This window comes from Hemiscyllium ocellatum, chromosome 2 (assembly GCF_020745735.1).
Source record: "Hemiscyllium ocellatum isolate sHemOce1 chromosome 2, sHemOce1.pat.X.cur, whole genome shotgun sequence".
NCBI lineage: Eukaryota > Metazoa > Chordata > Chondrichthyes > Orectolobiformes > Hemiscylliidae > Hemiscyllium > Hemiscyllium ocellatum.
This window is the reverse complement of record NC_083402.1, coordinates 134,399,318-134,426,739: the sequence shown is the minus strand read 5'-3', so window position 1 is coordinate 134,426,739 and position 27,422 is coordinate 134,399,318. Positions and strand designations below refer to the sequence as shown.

The 27,422-nt window shown below is 40.8% G+C and overlaps 1 protein-coding gene across 1 annotated transcript; it reads left to right on the top strand.

The window, feature by feature from the left end:
* On the top strand, positions 1 to 25,944 carry LOC132826199 (transmembrane protease serine 11C-like). Its single transcript, XM_060841856.1, has 6 exons — positions 1 to 103; positions 7,259 to 7,327; positions 9,587 to 9,749; positions 14,582 to 14,847; positions 16,754 to 16,890; positions 25,498 to 25,944. The coding sequence occupies exons 1-6, from the start codon at positions 1 to 3 to the stop codon at positions 25,657 to 25,659; spliced, it is 900 nt and encodes a 299-aa protein (XP_060697839.1). The 3' UTR covers positions 25,660 to 25,944.
* Positions 25,945 to 27,422: the final 1,478 nt, after the last annotated feature.

Below are 27,422 nucleotides of genomic sequence, written 5' to 3'. Positions count from 1 at the left end.
ATGAAATTTTCAAAAGGATTACTGTTGGTGTCTGCAATCGTGGGCCTTATTCTGATTCTTTTGACATCAGCAGCTATTATTCTAGCAAAACTTCTGACAGAAGGTAAGGTGAAAATATGTTTGCTTCCTGCTGCAAAAACTTGAAGGGACTTGAAATTAAAGTCAATCATGAAGGGAATGAAATGTGTCTGGGTTCAATAAAATCTGACATTTATATGGTGCTTTCAATTGAGTGAAATTTCCTGATGTGATTCGCAGTGTATAGTTTGACAAAAGTTGACCGTGAACCCAAAAAGGAGATATTAGGATGGATGGCGAGAGACTTAGTTAGCAAAACACTTAGTATGAAAGAGTGCGAGTTGGAAGGTTTATGGAGGAGATCCAGAGTTTACAATCCAGACAGTTGAAGACGTAGCTAGCTATGCTGCAGTAAAAGCAGTAGGGTTGCACAAGAGACTGAATTTGGAGGAACACCAAGCTCTTGGGGTGTTATAAATCTGGAGAAAGTGTGGCACTTCAACCTGGAAAGCAAAAGGAGATATTTGAACAGTAAAATTGGGATTTTTAAATTTGTGATTTTGTTTGATGGGAACATTTTGTTCCAGCAAGCACAGGGGTGGTTGATCATTTGGATTTTTTAGTGGATTAAATAAAGACAGAATTTATCTGTTCAAGTTTCTGGACGATGAGATGCTCACCTGAGGTTCTTTGGAACAGTTTATTTTGGAGGTAACAAAAGAAGAGATAAAGATTTCAGAGAAGGTAAGATGAAGGTAGGATGAACAAGATTAATATTACATCTCTAGAATTAGGCATTCTCTGTGATGGAGAGAACATGGGTCAAAAGTTCAGCTCAGGGTCAACTACAACATCAAGGTCATCAAATTAGATATATAACAACTAAATTACAATGCTTTCAATATAATTTTTACGTTATATCATTCTGAATCAAACTGCTCCATTGAATGATTTTATTAGGTGGATATATATTGGTAACTTGCCCAATAACCAATAATGCTATTCGATCATCTCTGTTGGAGAAGAGAATTTCATTAAAACTTTGTAAATAGGGGAACCAAAACTGCACACATTGTTCAAGATCACTAATGTCCTGTGAAGCATAACATCCTTATTTTCATTTTCAATTTTTCTAATAAAGCATAACATTCCACCAATCACCTTAATGATTTGCTGTACCTGCCTTTTGACTTTTAGTGACTTGTGTACAAAACACAGAATTCTGCATTACAGAACCCTACAGTCATTCCCTATTTACATAATGTTCTACTTTTTCTTATTTTCTCTGCTTAAATAAACAATTCCATATTTTTCCACACTACAGTCCATCTGCCAGATCTTTGTCCACTTACTCAACCTATCTACATTGGTCTGCAACCTCCTTATGTCATCTTCATAACCTATCTTTGTCTCAACTTAAAGTTTCATGGCCATGCCTTTGCTCCCCTCATCTAAGTCATTGTCTCAAATTGTGAAAGGTTGAGACTCCTCAGGTCCCCACTCATCACATGCTGCTAATCAATAAAAGATCCATTAATATATAGTCTGTTTTCTATCAGTCAACCATCCTTAGATTAGATTCCCTACAGTGTAGAAACAGGCCCTTCGGCCCAACCAGTCCACATTGACTCTCCAAAGAGTAACCCACCCAGACCAGTTTCCCTAACACTATGGGCAATTTAGCATGGCCAATTCACCTGACCTGCACATATTTGGACTGTGGGAGGAAACCAAAGCAGCCGGAGGAAACCCATGCAGACACGAGAAGAATGTGCAAAATCCACACAGACAGTTGCCAGAGGCTGGAATTGAATCTTGGACCCTGGTGCTGTGAGGCAGCAGTACTAACCACTGAGCCACCATGCCGTCCTTCAGATCTCTCTGACCATTGAACTGTAATGAGAAAGTTTCCTTGAAGAGCAAATAATGAACTCCAGTTGGCTGTCTGCATGTGTTCGAAAAAGCCCTTCTTTCCTGAAGAGATTGCACTTTGCGTCAAGTTGAGAATGGAGAAAGAAGGTTCAATGACCCCAAACATCATAAAAGGTGACCTTTGTCATCTCAAGTTGATGTCAGCCATCTTCCATGATGAAAATTCAAAGTCCTCCAGATGTTGATATGGGACAGTTATCTGATTCAGCAGTAAGTTACTGCTCATTGGAAGTAATTTTATCTTTTGCAGTATTCTGGATTTCCAAGCAAGACAAAGTTCGTTTTTGACCCTGTCCCCAGTTTGTAGAAATTGGTTTAACTCCCATAGGAGTTGTGAGCATCTCATCTTCATTTTGTGCAATTATTTGCAATCCGTTATGCTGAAGTACTTGTACATTTGTGACATTGATTAGATTGGCTGTTTCCATTTGCCCTTTGATTTTGTTGTACTGGTGCATTAGATATTTTCTATCCTCAGTCATGTCACTGGAGCTTTGCAGCTTTTATTTTTAAAATTAGCTCTGCCACTAATACTAATAATTCTATTTTGGAAGACAAGGAATGATAATGTTCCTCATGAACTTGTGTCATTTATTGAATTTAAATCTGCTGCAACAATATGTCCTGCATACTGCTTTGCTTGTCTGAACAACTTTGGGTAACTATTCTTCAATGAATTCAAATGGCTTGTTGAAGTATTGCTCATTGTTTTTGTCAGTATTTGGTTTCGCTCACTAACTTTGTTGTTTTCTATCATCAGGAGGCTCTTCCATGATGATAGAAATGGCAAACATTACAACCAGTCCTGTATAAACACAGATTCCCTTCCTCTTGACAGTATGAGATGATTCCCTTATGACAAAGTGGGTTATGCATTCATATTCTTCCTTTCTGAGCTCCACTATGTCTAGGAAACCCTATGGAATCTTCTACAGGCTGTCCCTTAACTTGCTGAATGATAACAGTTTGATTCTGAGCTAGTTAATTTCTAACTGTCCTCTCAATGAATAGATTTGGCACATATTGTTCTTCACAATGGAAAAGGGCAATGCAGATTAGATTAGATTAGATTAGATTACTTACAGTGTGGAAACAGGCCCTTCGGCCCAACAAGTCCACACCGACCCGCCGAAGCGCAACCCACCCATACCCTACATTTACCCCTTACCTAACACTACGGGCAATTTAGCATCGCCAATTCACCTGACCCGCACATCTTTGAACTATGGGAGGGAACTGGAGCACCCGGAGGAAACCCACGCAGACACGGGGAGCACGTGCAAACTCCACACAGTCAGTCGCCTGAGTCGGGAATTGAACCCGGGTCTCAGGCGCTGTGAGACAGCAGTGCTAACCACCGTGCCGCCCATATAGACATCAGGGTGGAAGATTGTGAAATATTAGAAGAAATTAAGGACATAGCAGGTTTTAAAAATGGATTAATCGTCAGGCCTGGATGAGATGTATCCAAGCCTGCTAAGAGACAAAGGGTCCTGTCAATAATTTTCAACTCCCATTGAGCCACATGTGAGATACTGGAGACTGCTAACATTGCTCCATTATTTTGAAAAAGGGAGGAAGGGATAGACCACAAAATTATATACCAGTCAGTCAAACTTCAGTGGAGAGGAAGTCATTAGAAATCATTTTGAGGGACACAAATATATTTACACTTGGAGAGACAAACATTATTCAGAGATAGTCAGCAGTGATTTGTTAAGAGAAGGTCATTTCGGACAAATTTAAGTTAATTTGTTAAGAATGTCTGCAGTAATGTTAATGAGGGTAATGCATTTGATTAGTCAATGTGGACTTTAGCAAGGTTTTTGATAAAGTCTCTCATGCTAAACTGATCAATAAAATAAGAGCTCATGAGAACATTTAAGCAGTACAGGGGTTCCCCGATTTACAAGCCCCACTTTGGGAGGGTTTAAACTAATTCAGCGGGGGATAGGAACCTAAATTGAAATTCCAGTTTCCAGGAGGTTGAGAGTAGTGAGGTGAGAAATGAGGTTTCAAGGTCACACAAGTTCACCACCAAGCAGGAAGGTGGTTTGAAGTTTGTCAACTTCAACGCTAGGAGCATCTGGAATAAGGTGGGTGAAGTTGTAGCATGGGTTGTTACCTGGGACTTCAATGTTGTGACTATTTTGGAGATGTGGATAGAGCAGGGACAGGAATGGTTGTTGCAGGTTCTGGGATTTAGATGTTTCAGTAAGAACAGAGAAGATGGTAAAAGAGGAAGGGGTGTGGCATTGTTGGTCAAGGACAGTATTACAGTGGCAGAAAGGACTTTTGAGGACTCATCAACTGACCTAGTATGGGCTGAGTTAGAAATGGGAAAGAAAAGGTCACCCTGTTGGGAGTTTTCTATAGGCCTGCAAATAGTTCCAGAGAAGTACAGGAAAAGACAGCAAAGATGATTCTCAATAGGAGTGAGAGTAACAGGGTAGTTATCATGGGGACTTTAACTTTCCAAATATTAACTGGAAATACTATATTTGAGAACTTTACATGAGTCAGTTTTTGTCCAATGTGTGCAGGAGGGTTTCCTGACACAGTAAGTAGACAGGGCAACAAGGGGTGAGGTCACATTGGATTTGGTACTGGCTAATGAATCTGGCCAGCTGTTAGATTTGGAGGGAGGTGAGCACTTTGGTGATAGTGACTACAATTTGGTTATGTTTACTTTAGTGATGGAAAGAGATAGGTATATTCTGCAGGGCAAGAGTTATTGCTTGGAAGAAAGGCAATTATGATGATGTGATTAGGCAAGAGTTAGGATGCATAGGATGGTGGAGGAAACTGCAGGTGATGGGTACATTTGAAATGTGGAGCTTATTCAAGGAACAGCTACTGCATGTCCTTGATAAGTATGTACCTGTCAGGCAGGGAGGAAGTGGTCGAGTGAGGGAGCCGTGGTTTACTAAAGAAGTTGAATCTCTTGTCAAGAGGAAGAAGAAGGCTTATGTTAGGATGAGACATGAAGGCTCAATTATGGCACTTGAGAATTACAAGTTAGCCAGGAAAGACCTAAAGAGAGAGCTAAGCAGAATCATGAGGGGCCATGAGAAGTTGTTGGTGGATAGGATCAAGGAAAACCCTAATACGGAGGCGTGGGATTGAGGGTGATTTAGTAGTTTGGATCAGAAATTGGCTAGCTGAAAGAAGACAGAGGGTGATGGTTGATGGGAAATGCTCATCCAGGAGTTCAGTTACTCGTGGTCGCCTGCAAGGCCCTATTTTGGGGCCACTTCTGTTTGTCATTTTTATAAATGACCTGGATGAGGATGTAGAAGGATGGCTTTGTAAATTTGTGGATGACGCAAAGGTTGGTGGAGTTGTGGGTAGTGTTGAAGGATGTTGCAGGCTACAGAGAGACATAGACAAGCTGCAGAGCTGGTCAGAGAGATGGCAAATGGAGTTTAATGCAGAAAAGTGTGAGGTGATTCACTTTGGAAGGAGCAACAGGAATAAAGAGTACTGGGCTAATGGTAAGATTCTTGGTAGTGTAGATAAGCAGAGAGACCTGTATCCATGTACATTGATCCTTGAGAGTTGCCACACAGGTTGATAGGGTTGTTAAGAAAGCATACAGTGTGTTAGCTTTTATTGGTAAAGGGATTGAGTTTTGGAGCCACGAGGTCATGCTGCAGCTGTACAAAACTCTGGTGCAGCTGCACTCGGAGTATTGCATACAGTTATAGGAAGGATGTGAAAGCTTTGGAAAGGGTTCAAAGAAGATTTACTAGGATATTGCCTGGTATGGAAAGGCTGAGGGACTTGAGGCTGTTTTCATTAAAGAAAGTTGTGAGGTGACGTAATTGAGACATACAAGATAATCAGAAGATTAGATAGGGTAGACAGTGACAGCCTTTTTCCTTGGATGGTGATGTCTAGCATGAAGGGGCAAAGCTTTAAATTGAGGGGTGATAGATATAGGACAGATGTCAAAGGTAGTTTCTTTACTCAAAGTGTAGTAAGGGTGTGGAACACACTGCCTGCAACAGTAGTAGACTCGCCAAATTTAAGGGCATTTAAATGGTTATTGAATAAACATATGGATGAAAATGGAATAATGTAGGATAGATAGGCTTCAGATTGGGTTCCACAGGTTGGCACAACATCAAGGGCCAAAGGGCCTATACTGTGCTGTTATGTTCTATGACTTACGAATAGTCATACTTCTGAACAGGATCCCATGTTGGGATGTACAGAGGAACCTCGATTATCCGGCATTTGTTTATCCGAATATCGGATTATCTGGCAAGATCACAAGGTTCCGATGTTTGGCTAAACTATGTTCTTCGGCATTTGATTATCCAGAATTCAATTAACCAAACAAAATACTCCCCACCCGAGTCCTTCGAATAATTGAGGTTCCTCTGTAATTTTAAAGATCCAACATACAATTGTATCATGTACTTACAACTGGCTATTTTATATTGTTCCGTCATGTGTTCCGACTTGCCTACAAATCGAATTGCAACTGGACTCTGAAAGGGACCCTCTTCACCACCTGGGATTGCCATATTTAGATATTCAATTGTGTTGTCAATGCCTCCAGGATAGAGGCCAAGAACTGGAAAATGGGATTAGTGCAGTCGGATCTTTGTTGGATAGTGCAGCGACAATGGACCAGGTGGCCTCCTGTTAAGCTGTAACTGTCTATAAACTTGGTTTTTCTAGTGATATTTGCTGTCATCTATCCCCTTTGAAATCCAGAGTTATTCTTCCACCCAAGACTGCATGACACCATCAGATTGGGTGGAACCTAGTGCAGTCTCCAACATTTATCCTTCCGAAGTGATTAACTATAACTACATTTCGTTCTCCTTCTGATAGCCCAGACAAGTTTAATCTGTGAAATTATTATTCATCTATTGCAGGTTTTATCTTGCATCTGGCTTGTCTGATTCCAACACTGCCAAATCAATAAACCACAATTCTAATTGCACGAAAAGCTTAAATTCAGAGAAAATACTTGCTGTCTCCCAGTTGAGACATAGGAATTTGGCAGACATGGTGATGTCTCCAAGACACTGTGTGTTTCTGACTTAGTGATCAGCTTTCTTACTGTTCTAGAATTCAAGGTTAAAGGTGCACCACCTTCGGTCATCACTCCCTGTTCTGCTATTTTTGCTACACATCAAAATCAATTTGCAGTGAGATATTTTGGGACAATCTCTGTTTAAGTGCAAGCTATTTTATTTCTTTAAAGAAAAATAACACTCCTTTGCTGTGGTTATTAATTGTTGCCAGTGCAATTACAACAGCCTTGCTCCATTACAATCTCTGTAATTTTCAGGTGGTTTAAAAAAAGAAACTTCAGAGTACCTGCATCATGGGTCAACAAACCAGACTTTGATAAATGGAAGTAAGTTGAAACTTTTCATAACATTTTTATTTATAGCAGGATATGAGTGATTGATTCATCATCTTTGTGCTGACTGACTGCATTAATTCCTGGCCAAACAAGTGCTTAGTACAGTTTTATCATTACACTCTTGCTTCTGTTCTCTATGCCCCTACTTATTTATAAAGTCTAGATGCTTTATTAACCATTTTCTCAACCTGCTTTGCTATGTTCAATGATTTGTGTATACAAACTGTCAAGTTTCTCTACTGTTGTGCCTTGTTTAGAGTTATATACACTGCCTAACATTGTTATTCTAGCCAAAATATACCACATCCCACTTCTCTTTAATAAATTTCACTTCATGCCCGTTCCTTATTCCATTATCCTATCCACACCTTTTTTGATTTTAATTTCTATCCTCCTCCTCACTATTCACAATACTTCCTAGTCTATGATTCTGTGATTTTGAAATTGCCCCTTGCACACCAAAGTCTAAATCATTAACATAGATCATAAAAAAGCAGTGGTCTTAATTGTGAGCCTTGGACAGCCTCACTGTAACACCTCTACATTGAAACAGACAACCATTGGCCACTGCTCTGTTTCTCATGACTTGGCCAACTTCATATCTATGCTGCTTCAGGCTCTCTTATATATTTCAGCTTGTTGCTAACAAACCTGTAATGTGATACTTTATTTGAAAGTTCAAGTACAACCCATCCACATAGGGCTCTCATCAACCATTTCTGTAACCTCACCCAAAACCTCAGTCAAATTAGTTAAAATTTCCCTTTAACACAGCCAGACTGACTTTCTATAATTCGTTTATTTTTGTCCAAGTGACTGATGATTTTGCCACAGATTATCATTTCCAAAAGTTTTTCCGCCACCAAATATAACCCGCTTGGACTTCTCCCTTCACTGCTTTGTTGACCAAGGTATAATACTTTCAATTTCCCAATTCTCTGGGACCATTGCAGAATGTAAGGAGGAATAAACAATAATGGTCCATGCCCCTGTGATTACATCTGGCCAGGTCTTGGTGACTTACCAAGTCACCTTTCCAGGTAGCTTTCTAATGTCCCTTTTTTTATATATCAGTTTTTAGTTCAGCAGTTTTTCAGTTATCTATTTCACTTGGCCCTGGTAGTAACATCATCTTCCTCGGTAAAAGCAGATGCAATGTTCTCATTTTAATACATCACTATGGACTTCTTTTATGAAAGTCTTTTTATTCCCCAGGTTAGCCATATTTCTCTCTTTAACCACCCATTTTCTGTGTACATAGACATTTAGATTCCATTTTATATTATTTGCCAGTCACTTCTCATGCTTTTCCCTTCCTTAGATTGTTTTATTTCCGCTTTAATTTTTTAGATTCACCTGCATCTCATTGTCAACGTGATGTCTATTGTGTGTACTCTTTCTACTACGTTTTACTCTCCCTCTTTCATTGGCGAGTGAGATCTGGCTCTGCTCGTCCTTCCTTCTGTCCCTCCCACCAACCCATCTCCTATTTAAAAATGGCCCATCGTTCCACTACAATTTTGCCTGCTAAGCTTTGATTCCAATTTCTCTGAGCCAGATATATTCTCACCCCATGGAAATCAGCATCCCCCCCCCCCCCCCCCCCCGCCCTTATTTTAAGATTGCAATAAGTCAGGGCAATGGTAGGCCATTTGGCTCCTCATATCTGCCTTGCCCTTCAATTAAAGAATGGCTAACCTGAGCATGGCTGTATCTCAACTTTCCTGCTGGACTCGGATAACACGACTCCCCAGAAATTGAATATATTCAATGATCCAGCTCTATGGGGAAGACTATTCCAAAGATTATCCATTCTCTGAGGAATGAAATTCCTCCTTTATCTTTTATCTTCAATGGGAAACCTCTTATTCTTAAACTTCTGTCTCAAAGTTCTAGCCTACCCCCATGAGGGAAGACATCTTCTCAACATCTGTCAAAAGTTTTCCATGTTTCAATAAGAACACCTCTCATTGTTTAGAGTGTAAAAGTTAGTAAAGCCAAACTTGCTCAATCTTTTTTTTCACTAGGCAACCCCAAATCCCAGGAAGCTTGAAGTTTTCCATAAGTCTCCCTCTTTAAGTAATGCGACTCAAACATAGATGGCTTGGTTGCTTCTTTATCCTTTATCGAAGCTAACCTAAACCTTATGGTACAATGGTTGTGATCATTTGATCTTTTGGAATGTGAATGCTTACATAAAATCCTCCAAATGTACATGTCACTCTCTAAACATTTCTGTATGTTACACAGCTTGTGGCTCCAGACCTGCATTCTCCAGTAGGATTGTTGGTGGGACAAACTCTGTGAATGGTGAATGGCCTTGGCAGGTTAGCCTTCAAATCGGATCACACGTCTGTGGTGCCTCTATCATCTCTGACAGATGGCTCATCTCTGCAGCTCACTGTTTTCAGAAGTAATTATTAAGATTGTCTTTGTCTTTGATACATGCCAACTGTACAAAGGACACATTGCGTAAGGCTGGAACTTAGTCTTAATTCTGAAGAAATTCTCGTTGCATTATACCATAATTTGATAGACTATTGGGGAGGCAATGGGCTAGTGGTATTATCGCTGGACGATTAATCTAGAGACCCAAGTTTAGGAACCTGGGTTTGAATCCTGCCATGGATGATGGCATTTGAATTCAACACAGATCTGGGATTAGGAGTCTAATTATTAAACAAATCCATTGTCAATTGTCAGAAAAATCCATCTAATGTCCTTTAGAGAAGGAATCTGCCATCCTTATCTGGTCTAATTTACTTGTGACTCCAGACTCACAGCAATGTGGTATACTCTTAACTGCTCTCTGGGCAATTAGGCCTGGGCAATATATGCTGGCCTAGCTAGTGATGACCTCTTCCCATGAATGCATAAAAATAAATTGTTGGTAAAACTGTGTACAAATAAAATAATTTGTACTGCTGCCATGCCAATTCTGTCAACGCCCAGTTATAGATGAATATTTAATCAGAAAACTCCGCTGTAGTACTTCCAGGTCAGTGTGCTGATTTGCTGTTTTTGGTGGGAATCATCAACTATATAGTCCAACTGAACTGAGACAATGGTCTAGTCAGTTTTGGGAAAATACATTTCCACTGGTTTTCTGTTGCGGTGAGGCTGTTTAGCTTTGAGCATGTGGCAATATTAACTCAAACTTCAGCTACTTCATAACTAACCAGTGCTTTCATCACAGATTGTTGATATACTGATAAATTAGAAAATTGGCTTTGTGATCCATTCATCCAAGGGACCCCCCAACTCATTCATTTAAATTTTCAAGTGTCTGACTCCCATTTGATCTTGGCGAAGAATATAACTTTTAAGATTGGAAGTTTGTCATGGAAATTTTGGTAGTAAATTCATAAGATCATAAAGTATGGTACAGATAGTTCTCCTATAACACGGAGGTTGTGTTCTTGTGCAACCCCGCATTATAGAAAAATTGCACTTTAGAAACAGCGCTTAAAGTATTGGCAACGTAATCGCATTACAGCCAACACCCATTCCAAAAGTTCGCCCTTTAGAAACACTGTCCGCAATTCATCAATCGCTCTACAGCAAATTCACGTTAATGAAACATTTGTTACAGCAGAACCACCTGCATACAAAAAGTCTCCAATATTATTTTATTGTCCCAATATCCAAATCAAATAATTGAATGCTTGCTAACATATCAGCAGAGTTCCTAGCCTCAGACTAGACATTCCTGCTTTTCTCTCAATCCAGATTTTTAGAATTATTAAATATTAAAGCATAAAAGAAGGCCATTCCTTCTCTGCTGTCATTAGCAGGTGACTTTTGCAGCAATCCTAATATAATTGCAGTGCCTCCCATTCTATTATTCTTCTTTTTCAAATATTATTGAAATTTGAACCTTTAGTTAATAGCCAAAAGAATTATACAGTGTGATATTACATTTTAAGACATTTACTGTGCCAAAAGACTCAGACAATTGGTTAAGTCTATCTCTGGAGACTATTCATACTTTGCAGAATAGTTCCCTTTTTACTTCTAGTCCAATCAAAAGAAAACTTACTTCATAGATAAACTTTACACTCAGCTTTAAATAGACATTGGCTTCTCCTTGAACCAATCCAGAATGATTCTTAACTCAGTGGTTTATTTTTGTTTTCTTCCATCTCATCTTGGTGGCTTTGATACCAGAATTATTCTTCCTAGTGAGACTGTTCCTCAGCATGAGCTAGGGGTATCTTCCAGCCTCACTTATTGCCAAATAAATTTGATCTTTTCAACCTATATGTGAATTGTACATATTCCAGAATGGTACACCTTTGGGAGCTTGGTCTTTGGCTGTTCTTTCTCATCCTAGTTCGTGGTAGACTAACTCATCCATCGTGATATTTGGTGATATTATAGTAAAGCCTACAAAGCAAACTACAATGGCTCCCTTTCCTGCCTTTCCCATGGTAATGTCAATCACATTGGTTTTGTATCCAAGTATAGATGCTAACTAACTGTTCTTTAGTTCCCAATTGTTGGCAATACTTCCTTGAGATAAGGAAGTATCTCCACCAGTAATACAGCTGCCTTCACTATTGTCTACATGAATGAATATTTTGCACCTTCTCAGTAAAACAATCTAGGCTTCAGTAAATCTTTAATAGTCTCATCACCTCGACAGGTATGCTTCAGCATAGGTTACAGCATAGGTAACATAAGTATAAAGACAGTCCTTTAAAACCTTATAACGGTAACTCAACAGCAAAGCATTCCATTCATCAGCCATGCAGTGGGTTACTCATGTTCCTATAAATTCACTCCTTTAGACTCTCACTGGCCACGTTAAATTGATGAACTCTTAACTGGATGATGATTCTTTCCTATTCATTAGATTAGATTAGATTAGATTAGATTCCCTACAGTGTGGAAACAGGCCCTTCGGCCCAACCAGTCCACACTGACCCTCCGAAGAGTAACCCACCCCCCTCTGACTAATGCACCTAACACTATGGGTAATTTAGCATGGCCAATTCACCTGAACTGCACATCTTTGGACTGTGGGAGGAAACCAGAGCACCTGGAGGAAACCCACACAGATATGGAGGGAATGTGCAAACTCCACACAGACTGGAATTAAACTTGGGATCCTGGTGTTGTGAGGCAGCGGTGCTAACCACTGAGTCACCGTGCCACCCCCATCAAAATCTTTTACCATTAAATCTCCTGGTCCCCTTCTTTGCTCAAGTGAAGAGTAGTCCAATATGTCAAGTCTCCTAGCTTTCCGTCCCGGCCTTTTAGATTCTTAGACTTTTTTTTTTCTAGAGTGGACTCTGAATGGGCACATTCCAGTATGTGTGGCATAACCAATATTTTATGTAAGTTTATCATGATTATTTCAGTCCTGTACCTAATGTCTGTCCCAAGGTGCCATTGGTTGTGCTGGGTGACGTATGCAACTTTGGAAAATACCATTATCTGTCTGCACCCACATTATCATATTTAAATGCCAAGCCTCTTTGTTCATTCACACCCTTTATTGAGTTCCTACAGTGTTGAAACAGGCCGTTCAGCCCTACACATCCACACCAAACCTCCGAAGAGTAGCCCACCTAGACCCATTCCCCTACCCTATCACTCTACATTTACCCCTGACTAATGCATCTAACTTACACATCCCTGAATACTACAGGCAATTTAGCATAGCCAATTCACCTAACCTGCACATCTTTGATTGTGGGAGGAAACCGGAGCACCCGGAGGAAATCCAAGCAGACACCAAGAGAATATGCAAACTCCATACAGACAGTCGCTCAAGGCTGGCGTTGAACCCGGGTCCCTGGTGCTGTGAGGCAGCAGTGCTAACCACTGAGTCACCATGCCACCCTTCTTTTCATTTAGTCTGGGCAATATTCCATTCCTTGTTCTCATTGCGTTATGTCACACTTAACAAAAATCAATTGCATCTTCTATCTATTTCACAAATCTTGTTTTCAAGAAACCATTTACCATCCTCCTCCCTGCTTGCCAAGGCACTTGCTCTTTGTTTTCTCCCTTTGCAGATGGTAACCTTGTTCTTCAAGGTGACAAAGGCCTCAGGTTTAGAAGTTGCTGTCAAGGAGCCTTAGTGAGTTGTTGGGCAGCTGAAGCCTGGTTTTGAGGTGAGACTGAATGGATAGGTGAAAGTAATGGGGGCAGGGAGGGAATTGTAAGGCAAGAGGACATGACAGATGTAGAAAAAGTACAGCTAAGCCATGACTTAAATGCAAGGCTGAAAATTAAATTGAGGGAGGAAAGATTTTAAAAGTTGTAAAACTGTAGGGCTGGTTGGAACCAGAAGACAGATGAGAGGAAAGTGGTAAAACAATTCAATCTTGAAAATGTGAGGTACACCTTTTTGGTGAGAGCAAACAATGTGTGAGAGAATAGACAATACATAGTCTATTGTTCAGAAAGGAAAGGTTAAATAAGCTGGAGTTGTTTCCTTTAGAAGAGAAGAGGTTAAGAGGGGATTTAATTAAGGTATATAGTATTATAACACCTAAATAACATGTACACGAAGGACATAATCTCAGTAACAGATAAGTCAACAATCAGGAACATAGATTTAAAGTATTAGAGGTGAGTACACGATAATTACCTCAAGAGATATAATGATTCAGAATTCACTGCCTGAGAGGTTAGAAGAAGCAAAAACACTCATCACATTTCAAAAAAAAAATTCACGATTGTTATGGACCAAGATCTGGAAAATAGGATGAGGCTGAATAATTATTTTTGGTTAGCACATTCAACAATGGGTTGGATGGCCTCCTTTCTTGGGTAAAATGTCTATTTCCATAATGGTTAGGGTTGCACTCTTGAAAGGATATCAGAAGATTTTCAACTGTATTTTTTCAAAAGAAAGTTACATGTAAATCTGGAAATATGTACAGGTTTATGGAGAAACTGGGGATTGTTCTTTTAAATGAGCTGAAGGACCTCCTATGCTGTCAAATTCTGTAATTCTCTGGAGCCAATATAGAACAGTTGGCATGTATGTAACATAGAAGTGGGGGAATGCTGGAGTAATGGAATGTGGTCCTAACAGAGGGCTGAATGAGAGTTTCAGCAACAAATGGTTTTCAGTAGGATTAGAGGTGCACAATTTTGTGGAGACTGTAACGGCAGCCTCTGTGATGGCGAAGACATGGAGTCACAAGCTCAGTATTAAACAAGAATTATAGATTTAACCTAAATGTTTTAAGAATGATTGAAATTATGTTTATTCATCTTTGCTTAAAGAGCATTCGCCAACCCTTCAAACTGGAAAGCTTACATGGGATCAATCTTTGTTCGGCGTGGTATATCGAGAACCATCAATAGAATCCACATCCATCCGAACTATAGTATTCCAATGAACTTTAACAATGACATCGCACTACTGGAGCTTTCTTCTCCTCTCATCTTCAATAAGTTCATCCAGCCAATTTGTCTCCCATCGAGTAGTGAAGTCATCTCTGCTGGTCGAAAATGTACAATCACGGGATGGGGAGCGCTTGCCTTTCAAGGTTAGATTTTGGCATTATTCCAATTTTAATTGAATGATTTGTCTTCCCTACAATGTCAATAAAACTGCCATTTTCCATTTTAATGTTTATTTCTTTAAGTATATTGAATGTCAGATATTCATCCTGATGATGGTTTTTTGTGTAACCATTATCCATGTTAATTTTACCAGTTTTCAGTCTATGATGATGCGTGTGGTCAATTGACTAATGTTTTTTCAGGATACTGGCACCACCCTAACATGTGTTCTAGAGCATGCTCGAGGAGAAAGTGAGAACTGCAGATGCTGGAGATCAGAGCTGCAAATGTGTTGCTGGAAAAGCGCAGCAGGTCAGGCAGCATCCAAGGAGCAGGAGAATCGACGTTTCGGGCATGAGCCCTTCTTCTCTTGAAGAAGGGCTCATGCCCGAAATGTCGATTCTCCTGCTCCTTGGATGCTGCCTGACCTGCTGCGCTTTTCCAGCAACACATTTTCAGCTTCTAGAGCATGCTGCATATATTACCAATTTGTTCTAGCACAACGACAATACTGGCAACTACCCAACAAAAAAACAGTACAAAGACAATTACTGTCCAAGAAATCTCTTCTCAATCATCAATAAAGTGATGGAAGGTGTCATCAACAGCGCTATCCAGCAGCACCTTGCTCAATAATAACCTGTTCAGTGAGGCCCAATTTGGGTTCCGCTAGGGCCACTTAGTTCATGACTTCATTACAGCCTTGGTTTAAACATGGACAAAAAAAGTTGAATTCCAGAAATAAAGTAAGAATGATTGCTCTTGACATCAGGACTGCAATTGACCGAATATGATATTGAGGACTCTTGGCAAGTCAGTGGGAATCAGAAAGGTTCTCCATTGATTGTAGTAATACCTGTAACATAGGAAGATGGTTGTGTTTATTGAAGGTCAGTCATCTCAACTGCTGGACATCTCTGCAAGAGTTCCTCAGTGTAATGTCCTAGGCCCAACCATTTTTAGCTGCTTCATCAATGACCAACCCTCTGTCATCAGGTCAGAAGTGTGAATGTTCATTAATGATTGCACAATGTTCAGTATCATTCATGATTTCTCAGGTACCAAAGCAGTTCATATTCAAATCAGCAAAGCCTGGAAAATATCCAGGTTTGAGCAAAAAAGTGGCAAGTAATATTTGTGCCACGCAAGTACCAGGCAATGACCATTCTCCGAAAAGAAGAGAACCTAACCATTGCCCCTTGACATTAATTGACATCATAATCACTGAAACTCCCACGATGAACATAGTGGGGGCTAGCTAACCAGAAACTGAACAGGACTACCACACACATTCAGTGGGAACATGAGCAGGTCAGAGGCTAGGAATCCTGCAGAAAGCAAAACAGGTCCTGGGTCCCTATAACCTGTCCATCGTCTACAAAGCACAAATCAGGAGTCAAAGCACCTCACTCTATTGACACCGCATCCATAAATATTCACACCTCCACCACTGACGGTAGCAGCAAGGTGTACCGCAGAAATTCACCAAGACTCCTTATTTCGCACCATCCAAACCCACAACTACTACCACCCTAGAAGGACGTATACATAGGATCTCCACCACCCACATGTTCTTCTCCAAATGATTGTCCATCCTGACCAGGGAATATATCACAGTTCATTCAGTGTTGCTGGATTGAAATCCTGGAACTTCATCTTTAATGGCATTGTGGGTCTACCTAAAGTACATGAACTGCAGTAGTTTAAGAAGGCAGCTCAGTTCCACCTCCTGAAGGGCAACTAGGGATTTGCAATATATGCTGTTTCAGCCAGTGACAGCCACATCCCATGAATGAGTTAAAACAAGTGCCACATTGGAATGTCAGACTTGACTTTTCTATTCAAATTCAGAAATTAATGAAGAACTAATTAATTATCTTTTTCCTCCAGGCCCACCTGCAAACATCCTTCAAAAAGCAGAAGTGAAAATTATCAGTGACAAACGATGCAAACGTACCTTTGGAAACCAAATTAGTGATATGATGCTGTGTGCCGGTATCTTAGCAGGAGGAGTTGATGCTTGTCAGGTAACCTTTTCACTTTTTTAGATTAAATTAGATTCCCTACACTGTGGAAACAGGCCCTTCGGCTCAACAAGTCCACACCGACCCTCCGAAGAGCAACCCACCCAGACCCACTCCCCTATGCTTACCTCTGATGAACGCACCTAACACTATATGGGCAATTTAGAATGGCCAATTGACCTAATCTGCACATCTTTGGACTGTGGGAGGAAACCAGAGCATCCAGAGGAAACCCACGCAGACACAGGGAGAACGTGCAAACTCCACATACAAAGTTGCCCGAGACAGGAATTGAACCCAGGTCCCTGGTGCTGTGAGGCAACAGTGCTAGCCACTGAGCCACCGTGCCGCCCTAATCAAACTTTCTTCCTGGCTGCCTCCTGGCTTGAACTCTCTTAACACCCGCTGCTGAACTGCTTTTGCTCCATGATTGGTAGAAAGTTATTACTGTTCCCAAAATGTTATTGGAAAGTGTTTACTAGTCAGCCAGTAGAAGTCTTGCCTTTCACATAGACAAATTAAACAGAAGGTTAATTTATTTATATTTTGTTGAGATATTAGTTTTATGTTTTGAAGAAAATGTATTAAGTCATGCTCATGTGAATGTACTACAATGGGCAATATTTTTATTCATGAACTAACATTCAACAAGTCGATTTACTGTTGGCAACTACAGGTCGCAAGTAGCTTCAAACTAAATCTGGATAATGGTCACACCAAGGAATAAGCACTCTCTCCCTTTATAGATTGTAAATGCTGCAACAGTTCCATTTCAGGGTAACTTCTAATACTTCTGAAAATATAGGGAGCAAAAGTAAATTACTTTTTATAGTGGAAGCAGATCCTTCTGTCTTTTAGATTAGATTTAGATAAGATTTCAACAACTTTAAGGCGTAGAATTTAGGACTTTCTTAGAACAGAACGCTGCTTGTTCTCTCATCTCGCCGTCAACAACAATGAATTTCACCCATTTAATCCTTAAATCCATACAACTGGACAAATTCACATATTCCATGATATTCTGATAGAGTCGATAAAGAACTATTACAGATACCAGTTATTGCTCTTGTATTTTCTTTTATGATTCAAACACAAATTTACCAATTGCTCAAATAAGAGTGGTAAACTACTGGCAGTACCAAAATCAGAAATTACTGGAAAAACTCAGCAGATTTGGCAATATCTATGAAAGAAAGTAGAGTTGATGTTTCAGGTTCACTGACCCTTCTTTGGAACCCCTACTGGCAGTCTCCAAGAAAACAGGCTTAGTTCTTGAGTCCGTTCACTAGTAAGTTTGTGTGTAGGTTGCAACACAATGCAGGACATTATAAAATAACCATAAATAGATTAAATATTTGAACGTTGAATCTTTAAAATTAATATTAATACACCCCTGTATGGGACTGTGCTTGTAAGTTCAAGCATTCATAAGTCAGATGTTTCTAAATCAGGAACGTCTGTATTTTGAAATCTTTTCCAAGTATATCTTGCTTTGTCAATTGATAGATTTGAACATCATATCCGGTATGATGATGTATGCAGACTATCAACATACTTACATAAAGATATACTGCAGCAGCTATCATGTCATTATCAATTATAGGTCGTTCTGCTATAACTCATTTCGTTGATGCAAGTTCGCTGTAATGTGATTGACAAATTGGGAACTCTGTAATGCAGTTATATTGCCAACACTTTAAATGCTGTTTCTAAAGCGAATTGTTGCTATAATATGATGTTGTGCAAGAATGCAATTACCATGTTATACAAGAGCTACCTGTATTAAAGACAGTGGAACAAGAAGTGAACGTGTCCTATAAAGGACAGGTGATTATTGACTAGGTAGTGAAGATATCAATTTAGGATTGACCATTAGATTACCTTTGACCATTTCATTCTGATTCTCCAATCCTGCTGTGTCAGGGAGGAGTGGAGAGCTGGCTTCAGTCCAAAGTGATATGCTGAATGTTCCAGTTGAGAGCCACACCTCAGTGGAAATTCCTGAATGAAGAAACAGTCATCAGCAGAGACTTCCTTCAGCCACATACAAATTGGTACACAGCCAGGAATCTACTGAAACTATAGTCTTACAATAGCTGAAGATAAGATCTGGCGTTTATAAGTCAATGTTCACGCATTGATTTGTATGTAATACATCACGTAGTGAACGTAAAGAGCTTGAGAGGAATGGATGACTTTGAATATATTGTTCCCACAACTCTCCTCCAGCTGAAAAATAAAACCAGCAGGTTTTTTTTTTACATGCATTCTTGGAGAGTGTTGTAGACTAATTGAGAACAATTAGTCAAACACCCCAGTATTATCATGTGGTTACCAGTTTGGTAGAAGTTAAACTAAATAGATTGGTTCTTTTCTCATTTAACAATTCCTATGTTTCTATTAATTTGCAACTATCTTAGGACAGTGTAAATAGACCTTGAGTGTTCAAACTGGGATTTTTATACTATAAGGCAATTATCTCCCTGGTAGAACAGGCCCGTGACTAAGAAATGGAAGCTCAAATTGCTTGGATTTTGGGATGAAGATACCTGATTCCAATGCCATGTGAATTTTTCTTTGGCTTTGTGTGAGTTATAGCAAGTTTTTATTTGGAGGATTCTCACCATGGGACTTAGTGAGATTTGTCACCATATCTTATCTAACTCACCTCATTAACTACTTACCCCACCCCTATGGCATCCTTCACAATCAACTATATTCCTAACTTCCCATGGCGTCATTCCCAGGGCAACTCACCACTGCTGAAGTAGCCTGGAAATGACCTGGTGCACGTGCCATGTTTATAAGCTTGTGCACTCAGACAACCCCTGTCAGTCTGAAGCTATCCTGAATGATTCTGTGTTGCAGACTAGGGGGGAGTTGGCGCCGCTTTTATGGGCAAGGACCTGGGGGTCCTGTTGGACGGAGCGGTGCCAATGAACATGACTTCTTTCCCCCACTGCTGGCACAGGTGGTGAGAAAACCCAGACTACGCCACTCTGGATTGAGGTTGCCACCCAGGTCAGTATAGTCTCAACAATCTGGCTGGATGCCCAGCCCTGTAGGAAAAAAGTCAATGATCTTTTCCATTTTACCAGCACGTTAGTCACCATCTCTTTTCCACTCCCTCACACTCTTTTCTATCCCCTGCTACCAGACTCATCTCCCAACAAGGTTGATGCCATATCACTCAGTGTTGATTGAGGTATCCTCCCTCACTCACTGTCACCCCCTACATCAATGACCCTGCATATACTCTCCACCGACTATTCATTCTCTCAGGACAACTCTCCTCTGTCACACACTTTCTCTCCTTTAGTACCCACCTCCCCCTCATTCCAGCAGGAATGCAGCCCACAGTGGGCAGAAGGATTCAAGAAGGATAGCAGGCTACCCCGTATTTATTTCGTTCCTCCTTTTGTAGAAGGCATCCTGACTCTGACCACACAAGTGGCTCGATGACTGACCATCTCCAAGCCCCCGGACAGTATCGGAGGCTGCCTTTGACCACCCTCCGTGAAGGCTCTCCCCTGACCTTAACTTTGACGGAGGCTTCCTTCCTGTGTTCCTATGCAAAATGGCAAGGCAAGACTGAAGTAATACAAGCCTGATTGCCCCATCCAGCTAGAGCTAAGTGCGCAAAGGCAAGGCCAAGGCAGAAATGGTATGAGCATACAGGTAGGTTCAGAGTGAGTGAGTGAGCAAAGAGCCCGCAGATACAGCCTGGTCCAGCCCACAAGCTGGTGCATCCCTGAGCTGCTGGTGTGCAACATGGAGGAACTTTCAAACAAACAGCAAACCAAAGTTGCCAAGCACTGCTCTGATTTCAACGTCAAGATGCCTTGACGTCTAGCTTTTTTTTTTAGCATGTCTGTTAAGATCGGGAGCTGAATCTTAGTGAGGTGAGTTGTGACATTAATACAGCATTGGCCTTGCTATCATCATAGATCATAGAATCCCTACAGTGTGGAAACAGGCCCTTCGGCCCAAAAAGTCCACTCTGACTCTCTGAAGAGTATCCCACGCAAATCCATTCCCCTACCCTATTACTCTACATTTACCCCTACCTGTTGTGTCACTATTGTCTTACTAGACTATCAGGGCTGCTCTCATTAGAGAGAAAGGTGACTGGTGGTGATTAAACCTGAGGACCACCAGACCTCAGGCAAGGGAAGAGAGGTTGAAAAGGAGAGTCCTTCATGGTAACCTCAAACCAGTGATGGGAATTGAACCCACACTGTTGGCATCACATTGCTCTGTAAACCAATGACCCAGTCAACTGAGTTAAACCGATTCTAAACCCCTAATTAATACATCCCTGAACACTATGGGCAATTTTGCATGGTCAATTCACCTAACCTGCACATCTTTGGATTGTGGGAGGAAACTGGAGTACTTGGAGGAAATGCACACAGACACAGGGAGAATGTGCAAACTCCACACAGTCGCCCAAGCCTGGAAATGAGCCCAGGTCCTTGGCACTGTGATGCAGCAGTGCCAACTACTGAGCCACTGTACCCTTATAGAATCCCATACAATGAGATATCATCCCACTTAACTGGCAACTCATCACTACATAGTGAGAACTCTGTTTCACTGCTCAGCAAAAGGCATAAAAGGTGCAGCAAGCTGCTCCAGCAGTCGAGACTTCTCGTCTGATTCTGTCATACATCTTGCCATAGCTTACAAAACTCTGAGCACTACAGTATAAGATTCTGCCTATTGTTTTGGATAAACTGATATAGCCCCATCTACTGTCTTGTTCTGGAAATGCATGCCTGTTTGGGCACCAAAATTAAACATTTTCATCCATGCACTTTGTTCAAAAAGCTAGACCCAGATCTTGTGCTTCAACTTTTGCTGTTTTTCTTCTATCTTTTAGAACATAGAACATAGCGCAGTACAGCACAGGAACAGGCCCTTCAGCCCATGATGTTGCGCTGAACATGAAGCCAAATTAAACTAATCTCTTCTGCCTGCCCTTGGTCCATATTCCTCCATTCCTTGCATATTCATGTGCTTATCTAAAAGTTCCTTAAATACGCCCATCGCATCTGCCTCCAGTACCACCATGGCAGCGCATTCCAGACTTGGTAGGGCAAATCAGGGTAGGGTTTATACACTTAATGGTAGGAACCTGAAGAGTGCCGCTGAACTAAGAGTCTTTGGAGTGCTAGTTCATAATTCTTTGAAAGTGGAGTTTTCAGGTAGACAGGGTAGTGAAAAAAGGCATGTGGTACACTTGCCTTTATTGGTCGATGCACTGAGTATAGGAGTCGGGAGATCATGTTGTGGCTGTACAGGATATTGGTTAGACCAATTTAGGAATACTCCATTCAGTTCTGGTCTTCCTGTCATCGGAAAAATGTTGTTAAACTTGAAAAGGTGCAGAAAGAAATGACAAGTTGAAGGGTTTGAACAAAAGGGAGAGACTTAATAGGCTGGGGCTATTTTTCCCTGGAGCAGCAGAGGCTAAGAAGTGACCTTTATAGATGTTTATAAAATCATGAGGGGCATGGATAAGATGAAGAGCTAAGGTATTTTCCAAAGGGTGGGGGAGTCCTGAACTAGAGGGGCATAGGTTTAAGGTGAGAGGGGAAAGATCTAAAAGGGTCCTAATGGGCAATTTTTTTCACACAGGCTTGAACATGTATGGAATGAGCTACTGGGGAAGTGGTGGAGGCCAGTATAATTACAGCATTTAAAAGGCATCTGGATGGGTATAGGAATAGGAAGGGTTTTGAGAGGTATGGGCCAAGTTCTGGAAAATGGGACTAGATTAATTTGGAATGTCAGGTCGACATGCATGAGTTGGACCAAAGGGTCTGTTTCCATGATGTACATCCCTAATGACTCTAAGTAATAAAAAAAACCTGCCTCTCACATCTCCTTTGAACTTGCCCTCTCTCACCTTAAATGTATGCCTCCTAGTTTTAGACATTTCAACTCTAGCAAACAGATTCTGACCGTCAACCCTATCAATGCATCTCATTATTTTATAGACCTACCAAGTTTCTCCTCAACCTCTGCCACTACTCATAGCTCATACCCTCTACTCCAGGTAGCATCCTGGTAAAATTCTTCTGTACCCTCTCCAAAGCCTCCACATGCTTCCTGTAATGTGGCAACCAGACTTGGACACGGTACTTTGTGTGGCCTAACCAATGTTTTGGCAGCATCCAAGGGGCAGTAAAATCGACATTTCGGGCAAAAGCCCTTCATCAGGAATACAGGCAGAGAGCCTGAAGGGTGGAGAGATAAGTGAGAGGAGGGTGGGGGTGGGGAGAAAGTAGCATAGAGTACAATAGGTGAGTGGGGGAGGGGATGAAGGTAATAGGGAGGGGGGAGTGGAAAGGTGGAAAAGAAAATAGGCAGGTAGGACAAGTCATGAGGACAATGCTGAGCTGGAAGTTTGGAACTGGGGTGAGGTGGGCGAAGGGGAAATGAGGAAACTGTTGAAGTCCACATTGATGCCCTGGGGTTGAAGTGTTCCGAGGCGTAAGATGAGGCGTTCTTCCTCCAAGCGTCTGGTGGTGAGGGAGCAGTGGTGAAGGAGACCCAGGACCTCTCTGTCCTCGGCAGAGTGGGAGAGAGAGTTGAAATGTTGGGCCACAGGGTGGTGTGGTTGATTGGTGCGGGTGTCCCAGGGATGTTCCCTAAAGCGCTCTGCTCTGAGGTGTCCAGTCTCCCCAATGTAGAGGAGACCGCATCGGGAGCAACGGATACAATAAATGATATTGGTGGATGTGCAGGTAAAACTTTGATGGATGCGGAAGGCTCTTTTTCCAGCACCACTCTAATCTAGACTCTGGTTTCCAGCATCTGCAGTCATTGATTTTACCTAACCAATGTTTTGCAAAGCCACAACATGACATACTGATTCTTGTACTCAATTCCCCAACCAATAAAAGCAAGCATGGGATGTGCCTTCTTTGCCATCCTATCTACTTGCGTGGCCACTGTCAGGGAGCTATGGACTTGAACTCCAAGATCCCCCAGTACATCAATGCTGTTGTAGATCCTGCCATTACCTGTATAGTATTCCTTAACATTTTATCTCCTAAGCACCTCACACTTCCCTGGATTAAACTCCATTTGCCATTTCTCCACCCATATCTGCAACTGACCTATATCCTTTGATACCTTCACTATCCGCAACTCCACTGGCCTTTGTATCATCTGCAAACCTACTAACCCACCCATCGAAGTCATTTATACATATCACAAACAGCAGAGGTCCCAGTACAGATCCCTGCTGAACACTGCCAGTCATAGACTCCAGCCAGAAAAACACCCTTCCATCTCTACCTTCTGGCTTCTATGGGCAAGCTAATTCTGAATCCATGTGGCCAAGTCACTATGGATCCTATGCATCTTAATCTTCTGCATAACCCTATCATGAGGAACCTTGTCAAAAGCCTTACTAAAATCCGTGTAGACTACACTCACTACTCTACCCTCATCGATCACCTTCGTCACCTCCTCAAAAAAATTCAAATGGGTTGGTAAGACATGACCTGCCCCATACAAAGCCATGCTGACTATCCAAATATGTGTAAATTCTATCCCTAAGGATTCTCTCCAATAGCTTCCCAACCACCGATGTGAGACTCACTGCTCTATAGTATTCTGGATTATCCTTATTTCCCTTCTTGAATAGAGGAACAACATTAGCTGCTCACCAGTCCTCTGGAACCTCTCCATTGGCTAGTGAGGATACAAACATCTTGGTCAAGGCTCCAACAATTTCTTTTCTTGCCTCTCTCAATAATCTGGGATAGATACCATTGGGCACAGGGGACTTATCCACCTTTAATGCTCTTCACGAGATTGAGCATCACTTCTTTCTTGACCTCAAAATGCCTTAGCTGTATTAGTACACTTCACACTAATCTCACTATCCTCCATATCCTTTCCCTGCATGAATACTGACACAAAGCATTCATTTAGGAGCTCAACCACATTCTCGGCTCCAAGAATAAATTCTTTCCTTGATTAGTCCTACCTTTTCCCTAGTTACCCTCTTGGTTTTAATGTATGTATAGAATGCCTTGGGATTCTATTACCAAGGTCATTTCAAGGGTCCCCTTTTGCTCTCCTAATTCGATGCTTGAGTTTTTTTCTTGCTTTCTTTATTTTCGTCACACACCCTGCCTAAGATATTATATTATTCTTATAATATGTATTATACATGCTTATTTTCATACTAATATTATTTTATCCTTTGATTCTCTTTTTTTGTGAAATATTTTGCTTTGTGTCTTCTTTACCCTGGCTTTCTGTTCCCTCTAGTGCTTTCCTCCAAATCTTGTTTTGTTCCTCTCCTCTCGCAGTGTCTGGGGATCAGTGACTGATGAAGAATTCATGATGCAGGCTTAAATCTGGATAGCTATTGCTGGCACCAATTAGTTTGGTCCAAGGAATTTGAAATGTCACAAGAGAGAACATAAATGTCCTGAAAACTATTTTGTGCATGCAAAGCACCTCCTTCCTGTAGCCATATTTCTGATGATTGTCCTATTACTAACAGAAGCACATGCTATTTTATTTTGCAATAGGTGAACATCACATTACAGAATTATAATTATTGTGTACTCTCCTTTATTCCAGGGTGATTCAGGAGGTCCGCTGGTCTGTCGGCGATCCAATAATACTTGGTTTCTAGCTGGGATCGTAAGCTTTGGTATTGACTGTGCGAAACCAAATATCCCTGGAGTGTATACTCGTGTTACAGCTCTTAGAGACTGGGTGAAGCGGGAAACTGGATTGTAGAGGAAGCTATTTCCCAAGATGTAACTACTGAATGAACAATGACGTCAAAAAAGCCACAAATGGAGTGTCTCCATTCATCCCATTTGTTTTCAGAACAGGAGAGTGAGAAGAAGGCAGCATGATCTGATAGCAGTAGACTTTCAAGTCCATTATTGGTTCATGAATATGATCCAGGAGCAGAACTCTCAATATAAATACAGTTGAACAGAACATGGGGCTGAGAGTCATGGTCCAGGGACCCCAGCTGAATATGTTACTTCGGACAAAGTTCATCATAAATCAGAAAAGCTCCATGAATACTCAATCAGTTTAAGTGAAATATATTTTGATTATTATTTCCTGCTTTAGTAAAATAGTTTTTAAAGACTCATTTCTTCATGTGATTTACAGCAGATTTGTGTTTCAATTCAATGAGCCGGCAGAAGTTATGCAGGCCATGAATGTCCCTGACACCATGATCGAGGGATTCTGAATAAAGCCAAAAATACTGAAATTATTCAGCTGATTAAGCAGTAGCTGACAGAAACACAGATTTAATGTTTCAGATCAAATACCTGCTGTCACACCCGGGCCTGGCACCAAGCTGCTATATTTTTGATTTGAAGAATATTTGCATGGGATCCTTTTGACTTTGGGTCGAATCAAATTAGCTGCTGGTTACATAAAATGAAAAAGGAATACGGAAAACCAGGAAAGGAGTCTAATTAGGTGGTCAATATTATCTCACCGCTTTGCACCAACGTGAGAGGTCAATATTACCCCTTTGTGTCCAAACTGAATAAATAAAAATTAAGCTTCTGAAGGGATTTTTCCTTATTAAAGAAGGTATAATTGATAACAACCATTTATTCCACAATTGTTTTCTATTACTTGATCAGCATTTAGAATCCTCTAAAATACAGTATCTGTGATTTATTTATTGGTGATTCACAAGTGTGCAGAATTTGATGTTTTTCTTGAAAGTTTTATGCATCAAGAAACACTCAAATGCTATAAATGTCCATAACATCAAAAGTACAGCCGTGAAGTAAATTAATATCCAATACTGCGTGTCAGAACTTTGTGTTGAATAAATACAATCACGTGATGCAGTGGCATAGATATTAGACTTACCATGGGTTCAAGTTCAACTCAAACTGCTGGTGTGACTGCCTTGTATGTTAAATGTAACGACCTACTCCAAGATATTACTTAACATCTTCACTTCGTGGATACAGGAATAAAACATTCCTTCTCTCAAGTATGTTCCAACATTTAACTAGATTATGGCTCAACCTTAGCCCAGTTTTCTCAGGCTGAGCAGAAGGGAGTTGAAAACTTGCACTAACCTCTCGCTGAAAAATGTATTTATTGATTTCATTCCTAAATACCTTAAGATTGTGTTTCTCTTTTTCTGGATTTCCATTTTTCAGGTGGACATAGATCTAAAGTACAATTTAGCATGTATTAGCAATGTTGCCCACACAAATCTAGGACTATCAATCTTGGAAACAAAAGCAGTGAATCAACATCAGAAATCTTCATGATCGTGATAGAACAACTGGAGTTTTACACTGTGTCCAGTAGTATACAGCCTAATGTTAGAGTGTTGGTTGATTGTCCAAAGACATTCATTACCTTAGAAAAGTAAGGTGCTGAGTGAATATTGAAAATCTGAAATATAAACAAAATGCTGGAAATATGCAGCAGGTCTCACAATGTCAGTCTAGAGATATGATTTGGAGATGCCAGTGTTGGACTGGGGTGTACAAAGTTAAAAATCA